At 40.0% G+C, this 22,865-nt stretch overlaps 1 protein-coding gene across 3 annotated transcripts in view; it reads left to right on the forward strand.

Annotated features, from left to right (window-relative positions):
• The window catches only part of susd2 (sushi domain containing 2), a 32,453-nt gene that overhangs the window by 3,262 nt on the left and 6,326 nt on the right, over positions 1–22,865 (forward strand). Inside the window, exons 6-14 of one of the 3 annotated variants that reach the window (XM_017451936.3) lie at positions 530–731; positions 2,201–2,286; positions 2,394–2,662; positions 2,780–2,923; positions 3,044–3,202; positions 4,697–4,945; positions 6,578–6,856; positions 8,486–8,662; positions 18,466–18,562. In XM_017451936.3, the coding sequence (XP_017307425.1) occupies positions 530–731; positions 2,201–2,286; positions 2,394–2,662; positions 2,780–2,923; positions 3,044–3,202; positions 4,697–4,945; positions 6,578–6,856; positions 8,486–8,662; positions 18,466–18,562 (1,662 nt within the window). Of the gene's footprint in view, positions 1–529; positions 732–2,200; positions 2,287–2,393; positions 2,924–3,043; positions 3,203–4,696; positions 4,946–6,577; positions 6,857–8,485; positions 8,663–9,394; positions 9,747–18,465; positions 18,563–22,865 lie in introns of those variants that run through there. The other 2 variants (XM_053674557.1, XM_053674556.1) reach the window with 2 other exon arrangements.

Consider the following 22,865-nt stretch of genomic DNA (forward strand, 5'->3'; position numbering starts at 1 on the left):
AAAAGGATTTCTTTGCTTGATCGACCGTGATGCCATAAAGCACGGACACAACACAACGCAGCATATTTTCATATACGGTATTTTTAAAAACCCTCTGATCAATCGGATGGTGCAGAATAATAAAAAGTAAACATTAAGAACATGCGATACTTTTTATTTTTAATTACAATCTTCTGTAATAATTGTTTTTTTTTGTTGTTGCGCTAGGATCAAGTTTGTTCTGTATGATAAAATATGATGTAATATAATAAACTGTGATTTTTGTTCTTTCTGTGTTAATGTAAACTAAACTTAAATTCTTCTATGTGATAAACTGTTTAAGTAAGTGCCATAATGTACTGCAGGGGATATAAAATTTATTTATTTTTTAAAAAAAAGTCTACACACCCCTGTTATAATTGCAGGTCTTAAAAAAGAGATAAATCATGCCAGAACTTTTTCCATGCTTAATGTGATATAGAAACCAACAATTTTTTTTCTGCCATGAAATCCTGGGGTCTCTCGTGTGTGTGTGTGTGTGTGTGTGTAGGAACGTGAACGCTCTGTGGAGTGGTGATCATGCTCTGGCTTATCACCTGGAGGACGCCTTCAGGAAAGATTCTGCAGCCTGGGCTTTGGAAAAGTGTCTGAAGTGGGATGGAGAGGAAAATCTGATGCCCAGTTTCCTGAATGAGATCATCGATTGCCCCTGCACGCTGGCACAAGCCCGAGCCGACACCGGCAGGTTCCATGTGAGATTAAAACGAGACTGAAGTGAAGTGTTGTGTCATGTATCGTAATCGGTATCCTGTTAGTGCCACAGCAGTATAGGTGATCATTAATTACAGTGATCGCAGGGATCCGAGGTTATCATTCGTCCTCATCTTCTTCTTCTTCTTCTTCTTCTTCTTCTAACAAAACCTTCATTTAGAACGAATTAGCTCAAACTGCTTAAAGTACAAACTCTTCGTTTTCACTTTTAAAATATTTAAATTTTTGATTTTTTTTTTCCCTATTAAAATACATTTCTGGAGTGACCGTCACTGGTGAGGTCACAACGGGGTTTATCATAACGGGGTTTATCATAACGGGGTTTATCATAACGGGGTTTATCATAACGGGGTTTATCATAACGGGGTTTATCATTATGCTGACCAATCAGCTGCTTGGCTTTAAACTCTGACACACCGTGTCATTATCCTTTCTTTCTGTATCTGCTTATCCCTTTCTCTCTTTTTTTTTGGCATGCTTTTTTAAAAAAAATAATGTTCTTCCTCCAACTCTAGGTTGTTTAAGCATTAGGCCTGCGTTTACAGATTCTCATTCGAGCGCTAACTTCCGAACTAGTTGTTGAATGTTCATTAGATTTCAATGGAAAGATCATTACACGGTCATTTCGTCATTGTTGCGTCCAAAAATGTTCGATGATTTTTGCTTCGGCTTTTTTTCTTCTTCTTCTTCTTCTTCTTTCCAAATTTGCGTATCTGTTTTCAGAGTTTTCCGATTATTTATTTATTTATTTATTTATTTATTTATTTATTTTGCGGAAAATGGCTCGAAATCGGCGAAACCGCAATTGCAGGAAATCGTTTCGCGCGGTCTTTCGCGGTGATGTTTGTTGGTAAATGAGACTTTTTAGCTGTACTCGTGACTCGAAGAGGGCTTTGGCCGAACGTCCCGGCCCGGGTCTGCAGAAAATCTGCAGTTTTTTCGAAAAATGTAGAAAAATCCTCCGAATATCGCGTCGTTTTCTTGATTTTTGCGTTCGTTTGTGCGACCGCGGAATCCTGTGAGGGACTGATTATAACCAACAGATGACGTGATTAGATTTTGTGGTTGATCCAAACAGGATCGAGGTCACATCAAGGTCAAATGTTTGTTTTTTCCTTCGAAAGCTTCCCTTCCTCTTTGAAGTGTATTTGAAGGGCATTTCAGGCGCACAAATGAATGAATACGAAGAACTACTAGACTTATTGGCACTGGGTTCTACTTCTTTTCTTTTCTTTGTCAAATTATTGATTGGAAATTCATTTGTAACCCAGCCACTCATACGAGCTTAAACCTCTGCGTCTGGGTTAAATGAAAGCTGTCTGACGCAGCTATGTGCAAACGAGATCTAGAACCGGACGATTGCTCGGGTTGGCTCGTGAGTGCAGAAAGTGAGCTTGTTAACGAGCTGGCAGGATGACGAGTAAATATTCATGGGTTTGGATATTTTCAGACAGACTACGGCTGTGACATCGAGAAGGGCAGTAAGTGCACTTATCACCCAGGAGCTGTGCACTGCGTGCGAGGCATTCAGGGCAGGTAACACTCTGAACACACGCCTTGTCCTCTGTGTACTACAATAACTCAAATCAAAGAGCACAAAAAAAGCACGTGTTTCATTTTCATTTCTGCTTCTTTGTGTGCAGCCCGAAGTACGCAGCAGGTCAGCAGTGTTGTTATGACAAAACCGGAGCTCAGGTTCTCACCAGTGACTCGATTGGGGGAAGTACCCCGGACCGAGGGCACGACTGGGGGTCACCGCCGTACAAAAAGCCCCCCAAAGTGCCAAGTTTCTCCCACTGGAAATACGACGTGATCACGTTCTACTACTGCTGCCTGTGGTCGGATAACTGCGAGTATTATTTCACACACCGCCCGTCCAGCGACTGCAGGACGTACCAGCCTCCGAAAGCAGGTGAAGAAAATGCTTTTATCTTATATGATCTAATACACATACTTCCTGTCTCTTTTTTTTTTTCTCCGAGAGGATCAGTTTGCGTTACGTGGTTTTCCAATTTTTTTTTTCTTTCAGCCTCTGTGCTCGGTGATCCTCACTTCATCACGTTCGACGGTTCCACGTACACCTTTAACGGTAAAGGAGAGTACGTCCTGCTTCACTCACCGGAGTACCAGCTGACAGTGCAGGGCAGGACTGAGCCAATGAAATCAGAGAACGGTAAAATGACTGAAAATCATCTCTTTCTGTCACCGTGTAAAAACCTCAGTGTGACTCTGTGTTTGTGGCAAAAACAACGAGTGCACTTTTTTGAGTTTGTCACATCCGTTTCCCTTCAAGGCTCTGTCGTCATGGCGACGCGTCTCTCCTCGGTGGCCATGAAGGAGAATAACTCTGACGTCATCGAGGTGCGTCTCGCGGATAAACCGGATCACCTGCAGGTCTTACAGAACCGACAGGTGCTTAGTTTCTCTGAACAGACCTGGATGGATCTTGAAGGTGAGACCTGAGGAACATTTTACCATAAATACTGATCCCAGATCAGCTTCGGACTTTCACGTCCCACTCGGCATCAGATTATGAGATGGAGAACAGATGATCTGGAACCTGCAATGTGTATGACACTGCTTATAGTATAGTCCTAAACACTTTAATATTGATTCCGGAACATTTATTTGCCATGTTGTTGTGTACTGGTTTCAGAACATACCTAAGCTTGAGCCCTGGTTGTGTATTGGTTCTAGAACACTCCTAAGCTTGAGTATTGTTTGTTTACTGGTTCTAGAACATTCCTGAGCCTGAATATTGGTTGTGTATTGGATCCAGAACATTCCTAATCTTCAGTGTTGGCTGTGTGTTGGTTCTAGAATATTCCTAAGATTGAGTATTGGCTGCGTGTTGGTTCCAGAACATTCCTAAGCGTGGGTATTGGTTGTATATAGGTTCTAGAACATTCCCAAGCTTGAGTATTGGTTGTATATAGGTTCTAGAACATTCCCAAGCTTGAGTATTGATTGTGTATAGGTTCTAGAACATTCCCAAGCTTGAGTATTGGTTGTATATAGGTTCTAGAACATTCCCAAGCTTGAGTATTGGTTGTATATAGGTTCTAGAACATTCCCAAGCTTGAGTATTGGTTGTATATAGGTTCTAGAACATTCCCAAGTTTGAGTATTGGTTGTGTATTGGTTCTAGAACATTCCCAAGCTTGGGTATTGGTTAGTACTTGGTTATATAATGTTCCTAAGCTTGGGTATTGGTTGTATATAGGTTCTAGAACATTCCCAAGCGTGGGTATTGGTTGTATTTTGGATCCACAACATTCCTAAGCTACATCTTGTTTCTAGAAAATTCCTAAGAATTTTTTTCTTCTAGGTTCTATGATATTCCTAAAGCATATTGTGTATTGGTTCTAGAACATTCTCTAAACATATAGAGCATTATATAATATCGGTAATCTCGGTTCATCATTTATGTGGCATGTTGTGTACTGGTTCTAGAATGTTCCAAAGCCTGGTGCATAGGCCAAGTTGCCTTTTGGTTCTAGAACAGTCTTAAGGGTATGGTTACAGAACATTTTAAGCCATGGTGCGCATTTGTTCTAGAACATTCTTAAGCTGTTTAATATTGGTTCCAGAACACTTATATGCATGTTGTGTACTGGTTCTAGAACATTGCAAAACCTGGACCCTAGGCCATGTTGCCTGTTGGGTCTTGAACGTTCCTAACCAAGATTACATCTTGATTCTAGAACCTTCTTAACAAAAAGGAAGTTCGGTTGTAGAACGTTCCCAAGGCATGTTGAATATTGGATCTAGAACATTTCTAAGATTTTGAGTGTTGGTAGCAGAACATTTGTAAACCATGTTGTGTTCTGGTTCTAGAACATTCCTAAGGCATGTTGACTTTTTTTTTAAAGAACATTTTAAAAGCCAAGCTGCACATTGTTTCTGGCACATTCCTGAATCCTAATCTTTGTCCCATGCCTTCTAGGTGTGTTTGTGTTCTCGGCGGTACCCCAGAACGTCACGGTGATGTTCCCCTCAGGCGCAGGGCTGGAGATCCGAGGTCGCGGCGGGGTCATGACCCTGACTGTTTTACTGCCGCAGGAGTTTAAGAAGAAGACGCAGGGCCTGCTGGGGAAAATGAACGACGATCCTGAAGACGATCTGACCTCCAGCGACGGGACGGTTGTGGGCGGAGACAGCAGCGCTCAGGACATTTTCACATTCGGAGCAGGATGTGAGTCTCTGTATTAATAAATAAAATTCAGTTTAAAAACATAGACACCCTTATCCGGAGTGAAGCGAAGTGCATTATATCCTCATGCTAGTACAGATAACTCGGGGTCTAATAATATTATCGAGTGGGAACCTTGTTAAAGAGGAGCTAGTACAGGGTTTCCCGAACCTTTTGTGCCTTTTGTGTTTTGGGAATAAGATCAAAAGACGTGAACTGTACCTTTAAAACGTGCTCATTTCAGTCTACACTCATTTGTTGTTGTTGTTGTTGTTGTTAACTATTTTAACATTGTGTCATTATGTTAAAACCGGTTTAATCCTGAGTATCATAGCCTTGCTTTCTAATAGAGACTATTAGAAAGGTTGTTAGCTATGCAGAGCATGAATTTATGACCTTGTTATCACGTATCAGTCCAGTCCAAAGTCTGCACGTGTTCACTGCTGTCGTTCACGTTAAGTAAACTCAGCTGATGTAACAAACGTTATACGGCATATTTTATCCAAACACTAAAAAAAAAAAACATGTATTCTCTTGACTAACATTATATTATTGTCCTGCGGTTCTTCATCACGGTTTGTGATGCTTTTTGTTTTGTTTCTTGTTTTGGTTTTCGCTTAGTTTTTATTACCAACTCACAATCGCTAGCTAGCAAATCCAACACTGCTCATTCGTGTTACGCTACGTTAGCTAGCTAAATTTAACCAACACGAACGGCCGTGGGAATTTCTAAACGCAAATGATCAAAACGGAACCGTAGAACAAATGTTAGCTAGCTGTGAATGCAGATTGCTAACTGCGTATTAGCTTGTGGACACTCGTTCACTAGAACAACTTAAATCTGATACGGATTTAGCGTAGCATCCTGTTCAACACGCTAGCACACTAGCAACACACGTTTTTGGATTTTGTGAAATAAAAAATGGACCCGTCTAAAAAAAATATATATATATAATCTGACAATAGCGTTTAAAAGTGAGGAAATTTAAAACAGTTCTTTATAAAGGATTAAGAGTTTTAGTCCCAGCTTTAAGGTGTAAGAAAAGTAAACATCGTGAATATTTAAGCTAGCTAGATGTTGGGAGAAATGCACAAAGCGTCGAATTTTGTTTGCTTTAGTAATCTTATTCCCGTCTCAAATTGATTTTAGTTCTTTTTTTTTATTTGAAATTCATCAAATATTTATTAAAAACAAACAAACAAACAATGCGTCAATAACTAGATTGCTAGATTCCAGAAGTTTACGTACAATTCCCAGAACTCATTTGTTTCTTAGATGTTCGATAACATTAAACGTAACTATAAATGGGTAAAAAAAAAAAAAAAAAACTATGACTGCCGTTCTTTGATCAATAAAAATATCAGTGTTGGCAAATTTCTATAGTGTAAGAGGACGTTCTAGAAAAATAATCCACTTTGGGGCGTTCTCATACACATCGCATGCAGTATTAATCGTTGTGGACTGACGCCTGGTTTGGGAACTTAATTACTGTAAGTGATAAAAGAAGAAATAGTTAGAAATAAAATACGTGATTTTTAAAACTTGTTCAACATACCGTATGTGTTATGTACAGTATTGTTGTTGCTCTAATGCCTTTCGGCCAGTAAGAACACTCCGTCTTGTCTTTCTTTCAGGGGCCATTACAAACGAGTCCTCTCTCTTCACGTACGACTCGGAGCACCTCCTTAACGAGTACTACTTCTCCCCGAAGCACGATCCGTCGTTCATCCCGCAGTTCTCCGTGAGCGAAGATGCGTCCGACCCGCTCCTGAATCCCACGCTGAAGATGTGCGTAGGGGACGGAGCTCGGTTCTGTAAATACGACACGTTAAGCACACGAAGTCTGGAGCTGGGCAACAACACGCTGCACGCTGTGCGCGCTCACGCAGCCACGACGCAGGACCTACAGCCTGGTGAGTGGACACCAAAAAACAGTGTTCTAATTCCAGTGTCGGTATTTACATTAGAAATTCTTGTAACGGTGTCTAGTTGCTTTTGTAGTGAGGATCGCGTAGCTCCCACGGCACCATCACTACAGTCATGTTAGAATAATGTTCAAATAAAATCCTATTCTAGACATTGAAGGGTCACACAGGGACACACAGGGACACACAGGGGGACACAGGGCTCACACAGGGGGACACGGGGCTCACACAGGGGGACACAGGGAGACACAGGGCTTACACAGGGGGACACAGGGAGACACAGGGCTCACACAGGGAGACACAGGGGGACACAGGGAGACACAAGGGGACACAGGGAAACACAGGGCTCACACAGGGAAACACGGGGACACTGGGCTCACACAAGGCTCACACAGAGACACAGGGCTCACACAGGGGGACACAGGCCTCACACAGGGGGACACGGGGCTCACACAGGGGGACACAAGGAGACACAGGGCTCACACAGGGCTCACACAGGGAGACACAGGGAGACACAGGGCTCACACAGGGAGACACAGGGGGACACAAGGGGACACAGGGAGACACAGGGCTTACACAGGGGGACACAGGGAGACACAGGGGGACACAAGGGGACACAGGGAGACACAGGGCTTACACAGGGGGACACAGGGAGACACAGGGCTCACACAGGGAGACACAGGGGGACACAGGGAGACACAGGGCTCACACAGGGAGACACAGGGGGACACAGGGAGACACAGGGCTCACACAGGGAGACACAGGGCTCACACAGGGAGACACGGGGACACTGGGCTCACACAGGGCCCACACAGAGACACAGGGACACACAGGGCTCACACAGGGGGACACAGGGCTCACACAGGGGGACACAGGGAGACACAGGGAGACAAAGGGCTCACATGGGGAGACACATGGGGACACACGGCTCACATAGGGGGACACAGGGCTCACACAGGGAGACACAGGGGGACACTGGGACACATAGGGCTCACACACGGACACACAGGGAGACACAGGGTCACACAGGGTCATCGGGGACAGAATCAGTGCTGACATGCCAGAACACAAACCTTTATAACCTCAAATCACTCTTTATCTCTTAAACGTTTCTTCACGTCATCACATCTGATACGACTGTAAAATCTCTTAAAATCTCTTATCAGCTCTGTGCTATCACTCCTCAGAGATCACATCACTTTAACCTTTAACCTTTAAGCGTTTAAGTGTGGTGCACACTTACACTTAAACGCTTGTTATATCATGTAATCCGTGGTAAGAAACGAATAAAACTTTTAACCACATCTAGTTTAATTTAGTTATCTTTAAAGAAGTCTCAAATTAATTTGATACATTTAATTTGATACATAGAATTTGATACATAGAATTTCTCACTAACCAGCTAGCTTTAAATGAACACGCCAGCAATTTAACATAAAAGATAGAATCTTTGTGCTTATGCTATGTGAATGAATCATCACAAAATAAACAATCTAATGGAAACAAATCTAAATAGGAATACTGCAGATGTACTTACAGTACACACTTTGACTGAGAGATATTGTGATGACATTTCGGTGACTTTTGACCTCAGTGTAATGTTTTCCTGATCCTCAGTGGTGTCCTGTGGCTGGATACAGCCCCCCAAACACGGGCAAAAAGAAGGAACGCTATATTTGGAGGGGGCTAATGTCAGATTCTCCTGTAACCATGGTTACCGCCTCTACGGCTCACAGGAGCGCGTATGTCAGGAAGACGGACGATGGTCAGGAGAGGATACACACTGTGTTTCAGGTGAGCTGTGGATCACTGTTCAGCAGTTAGTCAGCATAATATAATATAAAATAACACGATGTATTATAATATAATATAAAATAACACGATGTACTGTCATATAATATAAAATAACACAATATAATGTAATACAATATAAAATAACACTATAATGTAATATAATATAAAATAACATGATATAAATTAATATGATATAAAATAACACAATATAGCCTAATATAATATAAAATAAGGTTTTGTTACTATTCTTAAAATAAAATAAAACATAATATATGATTTAAAAATATACAACGTTTTGTTACTATTCTTAATATAAAATATAATATAACATGATATAGCGTAATATAATATAATGTTTTTAATTCCATTTAATTCAGGTTTTCGGATTTATCTGTTTATTAATGTGTTGATTTACTAGTTATTATTATTATTGTTATTATTATTATGATCATTACAAACTAGATTTTAAACTGTATATTTTTTCTTTGTATTTATTTTTAATTATTTAATTACTTATTATTTAACACCCAGTGCTCGTTGCTCCTCATTACAGTTTCTCTGTGTGTTTGTATATATTTTTTAGCTGTGTAGTGAGCCGTTCTTAGCCGTACTTCTTTCCCAGTTTGTCCTTGATTATAATTTCGTCTGACCCCCGTGTGTGTGTGTGTGTGTGTGTGTGTGTGTGTGTGTGTGTGTGTGTGTGTGTGTGTTCTGACCTGCTGTACATTACAGTATAAGTCCCAGTCAGTGCTCGGTCAGTGCTGTAGTGTAGAGCGCAATTCACTGAAATACACACTATGTGGCAGTGTTTACACACCTTGAAGGCTGTGCGTTCAGTGTTCAGTAGTGTTTCCTGCTCCTCCTGATCCTTGTTCAATGGGTGGAAGTCAGTACATGCAAAAAATGTACATGAGCTAAATTGTTTTAAAGAGTATAGTTATTGTGTTTAAAGAATAAGTAAGTGATAAACAGTCAATTGTTGTTGTTGTTTTTCCATATGACAAAAATATTACTAAAAAGTATGAGCATGCAGAGTGTTCGTGCATTATGGTGGCAATGATCAATAAACAGAAACGTTACATGATGATTATTTATTATTTGATTGTGTTTTTCTACCACAGCATCATTTTAGAATTGAATCAAATGCTTCACCTCAGTTTTCACTGCTGTCGGTAATTTTTGTGGGATTATGTTTACCTTGTTAATGGGTTCTTTCTTATTGTTGCTTTCCCTTTGTTCTACGAATTGCATGGATAATTTTGGTTACTGTGGCAACTGTTTTGGTTTTTTGTTTGCCATAAGTAAGTTTTGTTGCTTCTGTCTGATTTATTGTTTACGCTGGGTAATTTTGGTTGCTTTGTTTATCGTTTATTCTGTGTAAATTTGGTTGTTTTGTTTATCGTTTACTCTGAGTAAATTTAGTTGTTTTGTTTATCGTTTATTCTGTGTAAATTTGGTTGTTTTGTTTATCGTTTACTCTGAGTAAATTTGGTTGTTTTGTTTATCGTTTACTCTGGGTAAATGTTGTTTTGTTTATCATTTACTCTGGGTAAATTTAGTTGTTTTGTTTATCGTTTACTCTGTGTAAATGTTGTTTTGTTTATTGTTTACTCTGAGTAAATTTAGTTGTTTTGTTTATCGTTTATTCTGTATAAATTTGGTTGTTTTGTTTATTGTTTACTCTGAGTAAATTTAGTTGTTTTGTTTATCGTTTATTCTGTGTAAATTTGGTTGTTTTGTTTATCGTTTACTCTGTGTAAATGTTGTTTTGTTTATTGTTTACTCTGAGTAAATTTAGTTGTTTTGTTTATCGTTTATTCTGTATAAATTTGGTTGTTTTGTTTATCATTTACTCTGGGTAAATTTGGTTGTTTTGTTTGTCGTTTACTCTGGGTAAATGTTGTTTTGTTTAATGTTTACTCTGGGTAAATTTAGTTGTTTTGTTTATCGTTTACTCTGTGTAAATGTTGTTTTTTTTATTGTTTACTCTGAGTAAATTTAGTTGTTTTGTTTATCGTTTACTCTGTGTAAATGTTGTTTTTTTTATTGTTTACTCTGAGTAAATTTAGTTGTTTTGTTTATCGTTTACTCTGAGTAATTTAGTTGTTTTGTTTATCATTTACTCTGGGTAAATTTGGTTGTTTTGTTTATCGTTTATTCTGAGTAAATTTAATTGACTTTAGATCCGTCAATCTTTCAAACTGAGATTTTCACAAATTATCCAGTGTTTTAATAAATTTATGCCGACGTTAAATAAAAATATCTCCAAACTTCTTTTAAAGGTTTATTTATAAATGCAGCTCCGAATCTTTTCCCGCGATCAGAGTGTTGAGACCGGCTGTGCTGTTTGGTCGAGCCAGCCAGAGAGCAGGAGCAGATGATGGTGTGTGATGGTAATAGTTAAGCCTGTTGCCCAACTCCAGGCTTGGAATGGGAACCCCATGCTCTGCATATTTTACTGTTTCCCTCATCTAACACATCTGATTCAACTCAGGTAATTAATGAGACTAGTCTGGCAAGTTAAAGCAGAGAAAATGCAAACGTGCAGGCGTGAGAAACCTCAGTAGTGCCAACGGCTTAACGCGTAGCACTTAATACCGAGAACAACCTAAACACCACATTTACAGGAAGTCTGTACGCATATATGTACGGTTCGCTAAACAGTGTGTTTATTAGGTAGATCTATGTGTTTGGCGTGTTGTGACTCCTTTGATGTTCAGAGGAAAATTGTTCCATATGGACATTTTCATTGCGCACTTCTTGCACAGTTGGTCTCTCTGCTTTCTGCTAACAGCCTTGTGCACTCCATGCCAGAGATGTTTGATAGGACTGACATCTCAGGACTGTGATCCTGGCTGATGAAGCAGTGAACTACTGGGTGATGAAAGGTATGAAATGTTCAGACACACTGCAGTGATTCAGAAAATCCTCAGGGGGTATAGGGGCCCCAGTAGGTTAACTTTTGACTTGCCCCTGTCTTGTTTTAATGCCTCTGCCACTAGGTGGTGGTCCAATGTCTGGAATAGTCTTTCTTCAAGACCTTCCTTTCTGTTTAGGGTATTTGAGGCAAACACGTGAGTAACGAGGAATATTTCTTAGTTCTGTTGCGTTAATATGGCGTGTCCATTATCGTTTAATGATCACATTTTGTTCGTCTCGGTTACTTTCTGGGTAACTTTGGTTTCTTGCACTTGATGTGGGTCATTTTTTTATTTGATATTAATACCCTGTGTATTGTTCAGTTATCATTTGCTGTAGGTCATTTTTGTTGTTTTCCTCGTTTGTTTTTGTTATTTCTACCGCATCTATCATTTATTGTGGCTCATTTTTGTATCTTTCATCATGTTGATCATGTTCAGTGTGTTGCTTTTATCTCAATTATCACCGGTATGAGTCATTTTGGTTACTTTTGGCTTGTTTATCATTCGATATAGGTCTTTTTAGTTACATTCATCTTGTTGTTCCATTAGGCGTCGATCGTTTTTGTTGCTCTCACTTCATTTACTGTTTTGGTGTGGGTCATTTTGTTACTTCTTTCATTTTTGTGCTGTTCATCATTTGACTTGGGTACATTTTTTTCCCCTAGGAAACGTTCCTCACAACACCACACTCCTGTACTCTCGACTCCGAACCGGACGAATCCGTGGACTCGGTTACTTATTCCAAATTCTGACGCTTCTAACAGCATAACAGCTTAGCTTTCAGCTGTCATGGTCCATTAAAAACGGTGTCTAGAATGTAGTGTGCTCTGAGATACTGTCCTGCTCTGAGATGTTGAATTTGGATGGGTTTTTGCTTGTTCTTTGACCTCTCTAATCCACAAGCTGTTTTGTCCATTGGTCACTAGTAGTTATTTCTTTTCTCACCAGCCTTAGTAAAACAGATTCGGTTGGGAGATGCTATAACCGACTCATCCCGTGCTAACCATTATGCACTGTTTAAAGGTCAAGGTCAATTGCAAACAGGCAGCACTGTTTCTTCTCTCCAGATTATCATGAAAAATCCTGGCCCATTTGTAGAACAAAAATCTCAAATATGGAGTCTGTAAGACGTTATTTTCTGCCGCTGGCTCTCACTCCTTGCTTTGCAGTCTTCAGAGAACTACAGTCTTTCCACAAGCACTACAAGACCAGTTATTCAAGACTTCTCTTCTACGACTTCGTAAGGAAACGACTTTGCGGTTGATGTAGGGCTGTAGTCAAGACCGCCATCATCAAGTCCAAAGCTAGAACTAGCCAAGATCGAGTAAAGATCGCGTCTTAAGGGGATCGAGTCCAAATGGAAGCGAGACCGAAAACCGTCAAATCCTTTTTGAGACCAAGTCTACTTCAACTATCTGGCTTCGTCCGTGTATTCTGCCGACGCTTAGACTGTTTACTAGAAAAAGGAATTACTTCTTGCTAAACATTGCGCATTCGAAAAGAACAGACAACACAAAGATTAGAGACCGAGGCCAAGACTGAGACAAATCCAAGTACAAATGCACATAAGTCTGAGACAAGTCCAAGTCAATACAAAATACATCTCACGACTGGCCTCGGGTGATCAGACAGCTTTATGACTCTTCCTCGACATTTCCTGTCTTTATCTTGCTTGCTTTCTTTCTAACACCACATGACCAAAATGTCCTTGTTGAAACGAGACTCTAGTTACATATCTGTCAAAACGTGATAGTCATTTTCAAGGCAACGTAGTATTTACAGCCACCGTCATGTATTTAGTAAATTCCACCGCCGGCACACCTGGGGCGGGTCTGGGCTTTCTTATTAAGTCGAATCAGATGTGTCTCTGATGGAATTTAACAAATAGCTGATGTGCCTCACTGAGAGGTTCTCCTACAAATGTCCACAGGCTGTTATTCTGATATATATATATATATATATATATATATATATATATATATAGTAATAATTTTTTAACGTCTCCGTTCCTCCTGCCCCGGTGATCTGTTTCTTTTTGTTGTTGTTGTTTTTGTTTTTTTTGGATGTGTTCTTTAACTTCTTTAGCGTCATTAGAGCAGAACCACACACACACTTCCTTCGTGATACACATCTACAGGATGGTTCTGTCCCGAATCAGATCTGGAGTTTATCCACCAAACACATGAAGACACTTAGCTGCGACACGGTTCATCGCTCCTGACCTCTGCTGTGTTTTTAGAGGGAAGTGGAGCAAAAAATATCCGGAGACCAACTGTGTGTCTCATTATTGACCTGAAATGTTGGGGGGGGGGGGGGGTTTGCATTCTTTATTTATTTACATTTGACATAAAATATATCAAATACAATATGATACTCATGATTTTGCAATCAAAATGATTCAACCCCCCGTTGACCTGCTGCAAACGAGATGCACAGCTTCTGGCAGCGTTCCTGAAGAATCTTATCCCATTCCTCATGAGCACTGTCCTCCAGTTCAGTAATATTCTCGGGTTTGCGTGCTGCAGCCGCCTTCTTGAAATCCCACCAGAGATTTTCTATGAGGTTCAAGTCAGGTGACTGTGATGGCCGTGTAGAATTTTCCAGGACTTCTTCTGCAACCAAGCCTTGGTGGAATTTGAGGTATGCTTGGGACCATTGTCCTGATGGAAGATCTAGCGCTTCAAGCTTCAGCTTCCTCACAGACGGCATGATGTTTTCTCCTAGGATTTCCTGATACTTCAGTGAATCCTTCTCGCCTTCCACACGCTGCAGGTTTCCAGTGCCAGAGGATGCAAAGCAGCCGCAGAGCATCACCGAGCCTCCACCATGCTCGACTGTGTACAGTGTTCTTTCTTCATTCTTCTTCCTCCAGACGCACCGCCGATCCATCATGCAGAAAAGTTCCAGTTTTGTTTCATCGCTCCACAGAACAGAATCCCAAAACTTCCGTGGTTTATTTATATGATTTTGAGCCGACATTTCTTGTGCTTTTGGGTCAGTAGTGGTGAACGTCTTGGAGTTCTGGCATGGAAACCGTCTGCGTTTAGTACGCGCCTTACCGTGCTCACTGAAACCGCAGTGCCCGTTCCCACCAAGTCTCCCTGCAGGTCTTTTGCAGTCACTCGAGGGTTTTTCACAACCTGCCTTCTCAGAACTCTGATTTCAGCCGTTGATAGCTTGAGACAACACCTGTTTTGTATATTTGTCTTGTTGTGAGGGATTCTATTCAGGGGTTAAATCATTTTGAGACTGGAGAAATCATTACAAGTCGCATTTTCAGTTGAATTCAGGGAAACCACTTGAAGCATTCCTTGTGTTGAACTATTTCAACTGCTTTTGTTTGATTTGTTCATTTCAAACAGCTGAAAGTCTGTACATTTTTGACAATAAACCTGATTTGCAATGGGGGTTGATTGCAACTATATATACCGTCCATGGTTGGGGGTTCACTTCCTGCCTTTGCCCTGCATGCCTGCAGTCTGCATGTTCTCCCTGTGCTCCGGGGGTTTCTTCCTGCTACTCCGGTTTCTTCCCCGAGAAAGATATTCGCGATATGCGATATAAGCTGATTGGCATCTCTAAATTGTCCGTAATGAATAATAATTATATTTATTAAAATTTAGGGATTAGATGAGGTATCATGTTGTCGAAATAACTTTTGACATATTTTTGTTTTTTACATTTGTGAATGATATTATGAGGTTTATTTGGAGCCGTTAGCATTACGCAGGTGTCCCAGTGGAACTTTTTTTTTTTTTCTTATTCGTGTGAATTGAAAGCAAATCTTTTTTTCAGTTGCACACTCCGTTTGTTTCCCTCTCATGACTTTTCCACTTTTCCTCTCCTCCTTTTGTCTCCTTTCTCTCCGCGTCAGTGATGAGCGAACCTGAGCTTCTCCTGTGTAGGCGTTTAATGATTAAAGTTCTGATTCGAAGAAAGGTGAAGTCGATTTTAGGGATTTAAGGATTTAGAGACGGATTTATTTTTAAAAAAAAGACTCTAACAGGTGGGAGACGACTCATCGTCTCTCCCTCCGTCTCTCTTTGTCTCTCTTATCTTCTTTGTTGACTTTTCTTTTTGTTAGTGATGAGGAAAAATCCTGCAAATCCTGTAATGCCGGATATAATTATATAGCAATGTCGTCTCGTTACACACACCGACGTGGTGAGGTTTTATCGTTTTGTTTTGCGAAAGCACCCAACAGTTGAGACATGAAAAAATAAAATGAATTATTGAATATTCATGAAAATATACATATTTAAGAAAAAAGGAAGGAAAATGGAAAAGGCACGAATGTATTCATGTATTCAAAGGCACAAATGAAACGTCCATCCATCCATCCATCTTGTACCGCTCACTCCTTTTCAGGGTCACGGGGAAACCTGGAGACTATCCCAGGGAGCATGGGGCACAAGGCGGGGTACACCCTGGACAGGGTGCCAATCCATCGCAGGGCAACAATCACATACACACTCACACACCCATTCATACACTACGCACACTTTAGACACGCCAATCAGCCTACCGTGCATGTCTTTGGACTGGGGGAGGAAACCGGAGTACCCGGAGGAAACCCCCGCAGCACGGGGAGAACATGCAAACTCCACACACACAGGGCCACGGTGCGAATCGAACCCCCGACCCTGGAGGTGTGAGGCGAACGTGCGAACCACTAAGAAACCGTGCGCCCCAAATGAAACGTATTCATGGTATTTAGAAAAATGTATCAGGTTTATTTTATCAAGTAAAATAAAATGTACAGTCAGGTATTAACAGATAAATGGAACAATATAAAAGAATAAAAAAAAAAAGAACAATGCTAAAATAAATCAAATAAAACCTCAAAATAGAACACTTCTGTCTATAAACATTAGCTGAGACTCATTTCAGTGACTAATTAGTACCAGACTCTGAGGCTTTAATGTGTGTTTGTATGTTGGGTTTTGTTTATATGAATGTTTTTCCTCATTTATAGAAACACATACCACCGTTAATCTGCCTCCTGAAAGGTTGTTGTTTGGACAGTTGTCGATATCGGCCCTCCGGCGAATACAGAAGGAAACGCACTGTCATTATGACTGTTTTTCTTTTAGCAAGGCGGATGTCTGCCAAAATACCAAAGAAGGTGCGAACAGAACCTGGTGCTCCAGGCGTTTAAAACTCGGTAGCGTTACGTATAAATATGCGTGGTTTCCGAACCTAGTAAAACGTGTGTATGAGGAGGAAATGTTCATTAAATCTGCAGGTAGGTTTCGCATTTTGTGCAATTCGAAGTGGGAGGAGCTAAACGTGTGTGATGGGCTTTTTTATTTCCTCCATGGGTTGAGAGAAACTTTCGGCGCATGAGAAAAGGGCCAAACCATAAAACCCTGTCCTGTAGCGCCACCAGTGGGCTGATCAGGCTCATCTCACTTGTCTGGGTTGCAGGATGGAGTACTAACTATCGAGCAAGTTTCACGACTGTACGATTTACAGTAGATTTGGTCTGCACAAGTCGTTTTTATGGAAGAGAAGAAGAAGAAAGAGAAAATCTCGAACAAAAACAACAGGGTTCCGGCACGTTTGGTGCTTGGACCCCTGAGTATACGAATATTCATATGAGTATATGAATATTCATATGAGTATATGAATATTTACACGCAGGTGTGCCGTTATAGGAAATGAATCAACGATAGGTTGGTGTGATGAAACAGACTTCCCTTTACCCTGAAGTTGATTATTTTCCAACAACGGCACGTCCCAAAGTGTTTTATTCCTTTTATCCCAAACACTTTCTCTTCTCTTCGTACTGTAAATAACTCTTCGTAAACACGGGTTGTAACCAGGGCGGAGAGATAGATTATCGCAGCAGGATATGGGCTCTTAGCCTCCTTATCTCTCTCGCTCTCTCTCTCTTTCTCCGAAGCCCACATCCATCAGCGTTTAAGGTGATGACGCTGCTGCTGCTGAACACTTTCCCGCATTAGCGTGTCACGTGCGTGCATTCCTCCATAGTGAGAGGGGAAGAGAGGGAGAGCTGAGGGTCAGATGAAGGCATGAGGGAGAAAGAGAGAGTTCGGATGACCGAGAACGGGAACGGGGTAGTGACACGGTGTCTGTGTTTCAACTGGTGCCTTACATGCGCCATTTCATTTGTTTCGGAAAATGTCTGAGATCACTCCTCACGTACTCGAGAACAAAAGATCATTCTAACAGGAGGGGGGGGGGGGGGGGGGGGTGTGGTTTAAACCGAGGCTAACATTACATAACTGCTGTTTGACCTAGCGCGATGTGGAAATTTCAGTTTAGCCAAAAGTGGGTGGAGCAAATGTATACATTTTTACATATTTCATATAGATACTGTAAATAGATTTTTTTTTTTTCCAAATAGACAATGTACTCGATCTGATTCATGTATATAGATGAATTATTTAATATATTTAAATGCATAATTATGTAACAATTTTTTTTTATTATTAACAAGCAGCAAAGCACGTATCCTAAAGAGAGTTCATTTCCACCGTGCATGCACTTTTAAAACACATTTTATTGATAATTTAGTGTATTTTTATTTTATTTATTTTTTTGGTGGTGTTTTTTTTGTCGTCATCGCTTCAAAATCTTTTTTTTTTTTTTTTTTTTTTTTTTTGTTCCTGAACGTCTGCTGAAGGTCTCACACACTAATAATCCCTCACAGCCTGTTGTCGCTACTCATTAATATTCATAAGCAGATTAAAAGTGGTCATTAATATTCACTAGTTCACACACACACTCACAGAGTTTAGACAAGGTTGAACACATCTGATTTCCTGAATCGGATGTTCCCGACCTCGCATTCGACTCAGGGCAGAAGTCATGTTTGTTTGCTCTTCTTTTCTTTTCTTTTTTTTTTTTTTTTTGTAGACAACATTTTGGGAATCGTGTTGGGCAGCGTCGGTGCCGTCCTCACTGTGGTCGTCATGGTGATCGCCATCGTCCTCTACACCCGGAAACAGAAGAGGTGAGCGCGTACAATTTCTTTTTAATCTAGTACTTTGGTGTGAGTTTATGTTTGTGAATGTGTCTAATACATGTGCGTGTATGTGACTGGATTTGTGTTATAATCACACACTAATTCACCAGTTTCACTAAGATGTATATAAATGAATCATGTGGGTTTCCTCTGGGTTCTCCAGTTTTCTCCCGACTCCCAGACATATGCAATAATAATAACAATAAACTTTATTTTATAAAGCGCCTTTAAAAGCAGCTTCTCAAAGCGCTGTAGACAAAATAAGCAGTACACAGAAAAATAAAACATATGAACGTTAATAAGAACAACAACAAGGTTAATAATAATTATTATAAAATAGCGGCAGAGTTTTGAACATATTGCAATTTGTTGATTGCGGTTTTAGAAACTCCGGCTAAAACGGCGTTACAGTAATCCACCGAGTGACAAATGAGTTAATCAGCTTTTCAGCCACAGAGAAGTTTAGCACTGGGCGCAGTCTAGAAATATTTCTGAGGTGAAAAAAAGATGCCTTCACAGCGCCCTGAACAAAAAAATCAGAGTGAGAGTGTGTAAGAGCATGTGATAGTGTGTGTGAGTGTGTAAGAGCATGTGATAGTGTGTGTGTGTAAGAGCATGTTATAGTGTGTGTGTGAGTGTGTAAGAGCATGTTATAGTGTGTGTGTGAGTGTGTAAGAGCATGTGATAGTGTGTGTGTGTAAGAGCATGTGATAGTGTGTGTGTGTGTGTAAGAGCATGTGATAGTGTGTGTGTGAGTGTGTAAGAGCATGTGATAGTGTGTGTGTGTAAGAGCATGTGATAGTGTGTGTGTGAGTGTGTAAGAGCATGTGATAGTGTGTGTGTGTGTAAGAGCATGTGATAGTGTGTGTGTGAGTGTGTAAGAGCATGTGATAGTGTGTGTGTGAGTAAGAGCATGTGATAGTGTGTGTGTGAGTGTGTAAGAGCATGTGATAGTGTGTGTGTGTAAGAGCATGTGATAGTGTGTGTGTGAGTAAGAGCATGTGATAGTGTGTGTGTGTGAGTGTGTAAGAGCATGTGATAGTGTGTGTGTAAGAGCATGTGATAGTGTGTGTGTGTGTGTAAGAGCATGTGATAGTGTGTGTGTGAGTGTGTAAGAGCATGTGATAGTGTGTGTGTGAGTAAGAGCATGTGATAGTGTGTGTGTGAGTGTGTAAGAGCATGTGATAGTGTGTGTGTGAGTAAGAGCATGTGATAGTGTGTGTGTGAGTGTGTAAGAGCATGTGATAGTGTGTGTGTGTGTGTAAGAGCATGTGATAGTGTGTGTGTGAGTGTGTAAGAGCATGTGATTGTGTGAGTGTGAGTGTGTAAGAGCATGTTATAGTGTGTGTGTGAGTGTGTAAGAGCATGTGATAGTGTGTGTGTAAGAGCATGTGATAGTGTGTGTGTGAGTGTGTAAGAGCATGTTATAGTGTGTGTGTAAGAGCATGTGATAGTGTGTGTGTGAGTGTGTAAGAGCATGTTATAGTGTGTGTGTGAGTGTGTAAGAGCATGTGATAGTGTGTGTGTGAGTGTGTAAGAGCATGTGATAGTGTGTGTGTGAGTGTGTAAGAGCATGTGATTGTGTGAGTGTGAGTGTGTAAGAGCATGTGATTGTGTGAGTGTGTAAGAGCATGTGATAGTGTGTGTGTGAGTGTGTAAGAGCATGTGATAGTGTGTGTGTGAGTGTGTCAGAGCATGTGATAGTGTGTGTGAGAGTGTGTAAGAGCATGTGATTGTGTGAGTGTGAGTGTGTAAGAGCATGTGATTGTGTGAGTGTGAGTGTGTAAGAGCATGTGATTGTGTGAGTGTGTAAGAGCATGTGATAGTGTGTGTGTGTGTGTAAGAGCATGTGATAGTGTGTGTGTGAGTGTGTAAGAGCATGTGATAGTGTGTGTGTGAGTGTGTAAGAGCATGTGATAGTGTGTGTGTGAGTGTGTCAGAGCATGTGATAGTGTGTGTGAGTGTGTAAGAGCATGTGATAGTGTGTGTGTGAGTGTGTAAGAGCATGTGATAGTGCGTGTGAGTGTGTCAGAGCATGTGATAGTGTGTGTGTGAGTGTGTCAGTGCATGTGATAGTGTGTGTGAGTGTGTCAGCGCATGTGATAGTGTGTGTGAGTATATGAGAGTGTGTAAGAATACGTTATAGTGTGTCAGAGCATGTGATAGTGTGTGTGTGTGTGTGTGAGTATATGAGAGTGTGTAAGAACATATTATAGTGTGTCAGAGCATGTGACAGTGTGTGAGAGAGTGTAAGAGCATGTGACAGTGTGTGAGAGTGTGTGAAATTACGTGTGAGAGTGTGTGTGTGTGTGTGTGTGTGTGTGTGTGTGTGTGTGTGTGTACCAAATCAACACATCCCCAACACTACAAGGCGCTCTGAATATCTGACCGGCTGTGTTCCAAATCAACATCAACATGGTCAGATGCCTTCGTCCGGAGCAGTACAATAATAAAGGGCGAGGGAAAAACATCTCTTTGTGTGTTAAAAAGGGAAAGTTCAGCTCGCATTGTCCCAGCCGTCTTCATTAATCTCTCGCCTCTCAGGACGGATCAGGGCGATCGAGTCTCACGAGGTGATGAAGACGAGACGTGATATAAGTGAGAGATTAAAGGGGACGAGAGCGTCCAGCCCTGTGGGTGAAAGTCATAAAACTCACCTGGACCTTGTAAAACGTGATACGCACAATCCACACCTGCACCGTCAGACAGGAAACACGCAATAAATCGCTCCCATCAGTTCAAAATTCTTCATCAGAGCTTCTACATTTACAGAGACGTCTTTTCAAAGCTTCTTTAAGGGAACGCAAATATAAAAGAATTTCATATTTAGGCGTCTGACACTGTTTTATTTCACAGGTTCTTGTTTTCTATTCATATACAATGTGAAAAATAGAAATAAATAAACGTACAGACCTTTCATGAAGGGGTTCTTGCTTTTCTAATGTGGTTCTCCCTGAAACCTTCTGAAAATACTCTCTTGTAGGGTTCTGCATCAGTTTAATGGTTGAACAGATTTGACCGATTTTGTTTATTTGTGTTTAAGTATTTGATTGACACTAGGGCCGGCAGATTCCCTTTAAATCTTCACTTGTATTTTAATCATGTCACAAAGAAAATTACAGTATGAGGAGGCAATATCATAATAATAATAATAATAATAATAATAATAATAATAATAATAATAATAATTCAGTTTTGTTTTTATTTAGTTACCAGTAGTGAAGTATTATTCTTGACATTTACACTACTTTAATTACGTATTTACTTACTTACTTGCTGTCTTATATATTTATCTATTTACTTACCTATTTATTGACTTAGTTATTTACTTAATTACTGTCTTGTTTATTTTTTTTACTTACTTATGTATTTACGTATTTACTTTTATTTGTTTGTTTGTTTGTTTACTGACTTACTTATTTACTTACCATTTATTTACTTGCTGTCTTATTTATTTATTATTTACTTAGCTACTTACTGACTTAGTTATTTACTTAATTACTGTCTTGTTTATTTTTTTTACTTACTTATGTATTTACGTATTTGCTTTTATTTGTTTGTTTGTTTGTTTACTGACTTACTTATTTACTTACCATTTATTTACTTGCTGTCTTATTTATTTATTATTTACTTAGCTACTTACTGACTTAGTGATTTACTTAATTCCTTATTACTTATTTATTTACTTATTTATTTACTTATTTTCCGTCTCATTTCTTTCTTCCTTTCTTTATTTACCTACCTACTCACGTATTTACGGTCTTTATTTATTTATTTATTTACTTACTTACTTACAGACTTATTTACTGTCCTATTTATTTATTTACTTACTTACTTATTTACTGTCTCTTTTTATTTATCTTCTTACTTACTGACTTATTTATTTGCTTATTTACTGTCTTATTTATTTTCTTACTTACTGACTTATTTACCTACTTACTTATTTACTGTCTTTTTTATTTCTTTACTTACTTACTTAAGGACTTATTTACTATCTGACGTATTTGTTTATTTATTTCCTCACTTCATTACCGATTTATTTTTGATGTACTTATTGAGTCACTGACACACGCTGAGGCCGCGTCCCAGGAGTGTTCGTGTTTACGGTTATTTCTGCTCCTGAGGTACAGGGTGTAGGTTTAGCGTGCAGCCGAGGGTCAGACCTGTGGAAAAGTAACACACGGCATTCATCAGGAGTTTCTACAATCAGGTGACATGAAGGCTGAACGTTCAGAACGTTTACACGACTAGAAGGAGAACGTGGGATCGTAAACATTCGAATGAGTTTATT

Source organism: Ictalurus punctatus, chromosome 22 (assembly GCF_001660625.3).
Source record: "Ictalurus punctatus breed USDA103 chromosome 22, Coco_2.0, whole genome shotgun sequence".
Classification (NCBI taxonomy): domain Eukaryota; kingdom Metazoa; phylum Chordata; class Actinopteri; order Siluriformes; family Ictaluridae; genus Ictalurus; species Ictalurus punctatus.